The 7752-nt window shown below is 40.0% G+C and overlaps 1 protein-coding gene across 1 annotated transcript; it reads left to right on the top strand.

Moving 5' to 3' along the window:
* Window positions 1–1424: 1424 nt before the first annotated feature.
* LOC107741857 (zinc finger protein 36, C3H1 type-like 1) lies at window positions 1425–6352 on the top strand. The gene is made up of 2 exons (XM_016554664.1): window positions 1425–1595; window positions 2914–6352. The coding sequence occupies exons 1-2, from the start codon at window positions 1542–1544 to the stop codon at window positions 3976–3978; spliced, it is 1119 nt and encodes a 372-aa protein (XP_016410150.1). The 5' UTR covers window positions 1425–1541; the 3' UTR covers window positions 3979–6352.
* The last annotated feature ends 1400 nt before the right edge of the window (window positions 6353–7752 follow it).

The raw sequence follows: 7752 nt of genomic DNA, 5'->3' as shown, positions 1-7752 counted from the left end.
TGAAACACGGATTGAAATGAAGGGCTCCCTCTACAGGCCACCCTGCGCAAACACTCTGAACACACACAGCCATTACAATTAATTTGCATGATCTGTGACAAACAAATAAGTTTGAATAATCGGTTATAACATAATAACTTGAGATGAAATGTACTCTTGGCTTTGTATACGTGAAAATAATTTCTCTTATCGTGACTATAATCCATATCTTCAAAGTATTGAGAGTTGGAAACACTTTGAAATGTAATCTACTGCTCTGTCAACTTTCAGTTTTGTCTCTCTTACACCCTGGGGGTAGATTGCTCTGTACCACGGAACTTGTTAAACTCCTCCTTGCATGTTTTTATCATACTCATAATTCTTAAACTGAATTAATAATCTCAGCATAGAGTATAAGTATGCAAGTTCCTCACATCTCACCTACAGTCATCATGTTAAAAACACTATTAAAGTGTGGAGGGAAAAAAGGCCTTTATAAAAACTTCCACCTCTGGCTGGGAGGAGGTGGAGAGGAGGGGGATGTTATGACCCCGTCCTCTCCTCCCTGCTCGCCTCCGCCCCACACAGCCCAAGGCAATTTGTAGCAAATATCCCCAGTAAATCTGCCCCCTCCTCCAACATTTCTGAAAAACTTTTGTGCTAAGTGGTGCTGTTCTTCCTCAGCTGTAGCACAAATACAGAATGACTCAGTGTAGACGAGAGAGAGAGCAGTTCTTGCCCTGTCATGGATTGTTGGGTCCTGAGTAGTGTGCATTTGAAGTTGTAGAATCTCTTTATCACTATTTCATTTAATATAAAGACTACAGATGTATACATTTTAGAACTAGTGTAGAAATAACATACCAGCACCCTCCTGATGTAACAAAATAAGCTGTGAGGATCTGTGGATCTGTAAAATTTAGAGAAAAATAAACACCTTCCAACACTATCCAATGTACTTCAGATGAAACAACAAAAATTAAAACACTTACAATGAAATAAGGGTGTTGGTAAAGGGAATTACATAAAATTAATGAACAATTCAATTCGCACAGTGAAGTACAACATTCGTTTTACATTTCATTTAAGTGACAAGTTGTTGATATCCGAAATAATTCGCAGCAAATATTTGCATATTAGGCTATAACAAGTAAAAAAAAAAAAAAAAGAAACACTGAGTTACAGAGCGTTTTTATTACAGTTACAAAATATAAATAAAACGTCTAACAATATGGTTTCAGTCTCCGAAACAAACAGCTGAACACAAGGTCGCTGATTTGCTTATGAGCGTGCACGAAAGCTCTAGTAAACTTTTAAAACTGCGTTGCATTTCTGAGCGAGAGAGAAGTAAAAACTTCAAAACTTGAAAAAAAAAAAGAGCAAGAGAGAAACGCCCATATGAAGCGACGTCTCGTGGCCCCTCCTGCATTTGGGTTAAAAGGAAATGCAGACCGAGGGGGTTTCTTATAGGGCAGCACAAGTTTACACAACTAGAACCTAGCTTGTTACAATTTAAAGTATCCGATTCTTCTCGCTGTGTTTGATTTATCCTCGATCGGAAGATGACCACAGCCGTGGTGTCGCCTTTCTTCGACTTTAACGAAGTGATCTACAAGGTAAGGAAAAAAGTTTTAGCTTGATCTGTTTGTGTTGTGGAATGTGGACGATTACACTTTCCTTCTAAGTTTGAATGGGCGATTTTTAGCTGTATTAAGTAACACCAAACAACAATAACTAAATTACAACTGCTTTTACCACTCTCGAGTCATCTTTAAAGTTCTAATGTAGCAATAAAGTAGTACTAGACGCTTGCAGCCAGTAACGTTCCCTTCTTGGCTTGTTCTGGAGAATCCATGGCTGTGATTTCACAACGTATGTAGGTAGTTGATGCATAATGTGTTCATGGACATTTTTAATCAAGATTTTAAGTTAAAAGTTATATGAATGTTTAAGTGAAAGTGTATATCTTGGATCCTCTGGCTGCTTGCAATTAATTTGAATTTAATCACAATCTTAATCACTCTCCAATCCTTCATTCAAAAGAATGTAGTGTGATTTAAACGAATTAAAGTACACATTTTCAATAAGCTAACTTCATTTTAATTAAGAGACTACATGCATACAAGTATTTCATATCAACTACCCATGTATGTGTCACGTTGCTTCCTTTTGAACTTTATGAACTGAAGATTGGAGCAACTGGTTTCACCACCTGCTCAATGAAATAAATATGTATATATATATATATACTTTTTTTAAATTTTTTTATTGACCTGTCTGGGTGTAAACTTGAATGGTATATGAATCTGTCAGGGCTGTCCCGTGATTTCATTGAATTAAACTGACTGAGAGGAGTGACTTAGAAAACCAGTAAGTCAAGCTGGTTCTTAGACATATGAGTCATAACCCATAACTGTTGTCAGACATCATTTGTCAGTGGAGTTAATGTGTTTTTCTGTGCTGTGTGGATTAACATTTAGATTTGAGTGTTTATCGTCATCCAGCTGTTTAAGAATCAATTATGTCTGTTTTTAGTTATATTACTTTATTCTGTGTAGTACAGAGATATATTTCCTCATGAAAAAGTTTAAGCAGCATGATCTAGTTTGATAATGCTGATTCTGAACCTGTTAATGTTGTCAGACGTGGTCATCAATGTCCACAGGTTTGCAGGCGGACCTAGTCTCACGTCTGATACAGTAGGAGTTAGGTTATTACTCAGATCAGACACGCGCAGCAGTCTTTGCTTTTCTAAAGCAGTCAAGCGTTCCATTAGTGGGCATCAAGCCAGACTGACAGTTGTTTAGGCCTGTATTTACTCATTGGTTTAACATGAAGCCAGTGCAAAACAGTTAAGACATGCCAACCACTTTGTGGCTTTCAACAACTGAATTCTATGTCGTCATTGTTCTTTTTTTGTCTTTTCTTTTGTAGAACAAAATGCTGAACTACAATAATAACATCCTCAGTACTCCACACCCTGTCTCTGTCCCTTGCACGGGGGCAAGTCTGTCCATCTCCAACCCCACTGGGTGCCTGCTGGACAGGAAGGCTGTGGGGACACCCTCAACTATTGGGGTTTATCAGTGCCGGCACTCTGTCACTTCGGCTAGCACCAAACTCAACCAAAACCAGTTCTTGAACATTGTTAAGGCAGATCCATCCCTGCTCGGCTCAGGGATGGGAACCACCGGCAGCAGCAACAAAGAGAACCGACTTCGAGACCGCTCTTTCTCGGAAACGGGGGATCGCCTGCTACAGAAGTGTTCGGGCCCTGGAGGCCCCAACAGCCAGGTCAACTCGAGCCGCTACAAGACAGAGTTATGCAGGCCATTCGAGGAGAATGGCGCCTGCAAGTATGGTGACAAGTGCCAGTTTGCCCATGGCATTCATGAGTTGCGCAGCCTAAGCCGCCATCCTAAGTACAAGACAGAGCTGTGCCGCACATTCCACACCATCGGCTTCTGCCCCTACGGCCCACGCTGCCACTTCATCCACAATGCGGAAGAGCGCCGTGGACCTCCACCAACCCCATCCCCCCTTTCGGCCTCCAATAAGATGGAGAGGCCGCGGCTGCAACACAGCTACAGCTTTGCCGGGTTCCCCAGCTCTGGAGGCTTGAGGGACAGCCCCACCTCCGTCACTCCTCCACCTATATTTTCCCCAGACGATCAGCCCGAGTGGCCTAGCAGCAACCCCTTTACGTATTCCAGCCAGGAGCTGGCCAACCTCTTCAGCCCCAGCCTGGGCAACGCACCTTTATCCTGCTCTGACCTTTGCACCCAGACACCATCTTCCCCGACAGCCCCTTACTACTTCAGGGCCATGTCAGAGTCTCCCCAACTCTACGAGTCTCCATCCAGTCAGCCAGACTCACTTTCTGACCAAGAGGGCTACCAGAGCAGCTCGAGCGGAAGTCTGAGCGGCTCAGAGTCTCCCGTCCTTGACACCACCCGCCGACTGCCCATCTTCAGCAGGCTTTCCATCTCCGATGACTAAAGCACACTGAGCCAGACCCCATCCCCCTTTCCACTGCATGCAGCAGTCTTGGGCAGAGAGGATGAGATGCTAGCACTCCCTCTACCTCTCGCCATTTCTTTGGCACCCTAGAAGCCGTAGACTTCCCTCCTTGTATCACCTCCGCTCTGAAACCGATGCAGTGAATTAAGGGATCTTTCTCTTTCTGAATACTCTTTTTAACCAGAACAAGCTAAAACTCTCCTGGCCTCAAGGCTCTTCTGTTTTCCGGGCCTCGTCTTGCAGAGCCCCTGCTATGTTCTTGGTGTGACTGTGCCAAACACGCAGAGTAGGAAGTGGATTAGTGAAATGCTAATCGTGAGAGGTATGAGACCGTTGTGCCAGGTGCCACAGCTGCAGTCAAGTGTAGTGGAGCCGGTGGCACGGTTATGGGAGAGATCTGCACCCAGCCCCCCTCACAAATTACCACTCTTCTCAAGGACACTCTTTCATAACTAACTAAAGCTCACAAGTGTCATGCTTGGACCTTTCACAACTGTCTTTGTAGACCGCCTTAAAGCAAAAAGAGGAAAATAATATGGAAAAAAAAGACGAGTGCCTGGGGTTTAAGTGTTGGGGTGAATGGAAAAATAATTTTATCTTTAATATTTTTTTTTTTCGTTCCTTGTGGCCTGATTATGTAGCTCTTGTTTTGAGTGTGTGCTCTCCCTCCCTTGAAATGGCAGATTACACCAGTCTGCAGGAAGGACTTCTTTCATAAGGGTTGAATGAGAATGGAGCTTTGGAATATGTCAGGCACATTCAAATGTTCAGTCAGGTGCTGTGTCTCGCCTACAGCCAGCACAAACCCCTGAGACGGGATGTCTCCACTCAAAAATGAACCATTCCTTAACCTTTTTTTTTGTTGTTGTTGTTGTTAGTGCCCCTTTTTCCCAATAGTTTCTGGTTACTTAAAGTTGGTTGGGAAGGGAATCTTGTTATTAAACCTTTAAGACAAACTCTTTCTTCTGTCCCACCTCAAAACGCCACCTTCTCTCGGGCCAATCAGCAAACAGAGGGAGAATTCCATCATTCCCAAGGTGCAGTTCAACCTCCTGCAGCTTCACTTTAGTTCTTCATGCAAGCACACTTTTTTTTCTTTTCTTTTCTTTTTTCCATCGATTCTGCTCCGAGGAGCACTTTGTAATTCATCATCTTTCCACCTCTTGGTTTTGATTTTTATTATGGTCATTGTTTATTATTATTATTATTATTATTGTTATATTATTGTTATTGTTTGAAAACCTTTCAGAACAGAAGGGTTTGCTTGTCACTGCTTATTTAACTTATCAAAACATATTTATTGGTGATCATATGCATTTTTTTGTTAATTTTGTTTGTATTTATCTTGATAATGAAACGATAGAATATATTTTCTTTTATGTTAAATTATGATCTTCTGTATTAATCTTAAGATTGTGAAGACTTGTCAGCTTTCTTTTTTCACAGTTTAATATATTGTACTACAATGACTTTTGTTGGCAACTACACTTAAATGAAACTTAATTTAAAGCAAAAAAAAAAGCAAAAACAAAAAAATCCTCTGCATTTTGATTTATTTATTGTAGATTTATTGTCATTCCCTTTTCCCAAATATTTGACTGCAAAATCAGTACTACCATACAATCATTCCTAGATGATAAACTCACAGGAGCATCAACAGTTATTTTTAAAAATGAAAAGAACAAAATATTTCCCACACTTTAAAAATTTTTTTTTCCTGAGGTGAGCTTAGGCCCCACTTGTAGCAATTTATATGGCAGTGAAAAATCTTGTTTTTTAAGCATCAAATGGTGAATTCGTTGTGAAAAACAAACTTGGATTACCAATCCAGTTTACTGAATGTCTGAGCCTGGTGATAGATTTGATCTATGGAACAAATTATCAACTTTTTTTTTTTTTTTTTTGATAAAAAAAAAAAAAAAGTTGATCTAAGATGCATAAGTTTAGTGGCCTTAACACATGCAACACATTTTAAATACCACCATGAAGTGCTTTTTTTTTTTTTTTTTTTTCAAATGTTCGTTACAACGGTTTAATGGTGTTAATAAACATCCAGTGTTAAAGCAGTTTATTTGGTTTATGGTGGTGGACATGATGAAAGGCAGGCAATAATTGTGACCTAATGGGTTGAAGTTCTGTTGTCTTTGGACATTTGGAGCTTTCGGCCTATATGTAAAGTGCCTCTTTTACACATTCCATGAGCAAGCGTTCTTTGCCTTAAATAAAGCTGGGATGCTTTTTTTATGACTTACTGCTTGTATCCTCAGTGGTTTAAGCAATGATTGTCCAAGTTGGTTAACAGTATAGACACAAAGAAAGTATCTGAAGAGTTGAATGTATTTTGTTTTCATATAAACAGCTATTGTTGTTCACTACAGTAATTTTCATGAGTTTATATAAGATTGATCTCTCTTTTGTAATGACTGATTGCAGTTAAAACCAATAAAACCCCATATTTTTCAGAAAATAAATGATCTGGAGTATCATTTTTATGCCATATTAATCTTGTGGTGGATGCAAGGAGATGGATGACTTGAAGCAAGGAAAATAATACACGTCCAGCTGTCAAATGCAATTAAAACTGAAAGTTCAATAACTAATAGTGGTGTGTGTGTGTGTGTGTGTGTGTGTATATTACATTAAGGCAGGGTAGATGAGTTTTGGCTGCACATGCTACTTAAATGTCTTGAGAATGGTTTGACTGAATTATACTTGCAACTGGCCACTGAGGACGAGATAACACAAAATTCATATTTGGTTAGGACAGCAAATTTCACAGAACCCCAATTCTGGATCATTATGGTTTTACTAATCTCTGTGGATCTGGCATCTGTGATATAGGAGGGAAAAAAATATATTCTGCATATTATCAAACATTTTGACCCATGGCCGACTGAGGGAGTTCCTAGGAATAAAGTCATCTATAAGGATTGATGGGGTACTGACCTGACTGTGGTCAGACTCCATGGGTCTTTTTTATTACACAGTTCCTAATTGGAAATCTGCTCTGGTTTCTGCTGAAATGGTGATGAATTGGGCTAGAGGAGGAAAGATCTCAGAAGTCAAGGCGTGACACGTTACATCAGGGCAACTGTTAGAGTCTGGCCGTTATGTAACTTTGTCCTCAAACAGGTTAAGTTAACTGAAAAAACCCTTCAAACACGTACAGTTGATGTGACATTAGATCGCTAGTCTATTATTTCTTTATCTGAAGCCTATACCTAAACTTCTTTTTTTTTCAGGATTTCAGAGGTGGTAATATCTGATTGTCAAACCGCATAATGAACTACATCTGTGGTTATTTTGCTAGGACACCTGTGTGAACTGGTTTCACCTACTAAAAATAGCATAATTTGTTTATAAATGCCACGTGGTTACTTTCTTGTTTAATGCAATGACATTTTAATGCACTTGGTTACTTTCTTATCTAATGCAAGTGTGTCTTATATGTCCAAATACTTTCTGGAGCCTTGTACAGAGCATAAATACTATCTACCAGTGAGGCAGAGCTCAATACAATATATGTTCAACTTGTTGGCACCTAAGTCTACCGAGTCAACAAAACAACACTCAAATATGTTCCTTTTTGCTATTTCCATTGTGCAGGTGATGGAAAGACTTGCACCAGTTGCTTGGTATTTTCTGTCAGGTGTACCTATATAACCTCACCATCTTTCCCCCACTGCACTCACAATCTCCACCCTCGTGAGCGAGGCCACATCCTGCAACACTTTTAAAATGTGCCTGTAAACA

Source organism: Sinocyclocheilus rhinocerous, unplaced genomic scaffold (genome assembly GCF_001515625.1).
Source record: "Sinocyclocheilus rhinocerous isolate Xijiao unplaced genomic scaffold, SAMN03320098_v1.1 scaffold1157, whole genome shotgun sequence".
NCBI classification, from domain to species: domain Eukaryota; kingdom Metazoa; phylum Chordata; class Actinopteri; order Cypriniformes; family Cyprinidae; genus Sinocyclocheilus; species Sinocyclocheilus rhinocerous.
The sequence above is the reverse complement of the archived record's forward strand: the minus strand, read 5'-3'. Positions and strand labels throughout refer to the sequence as shown.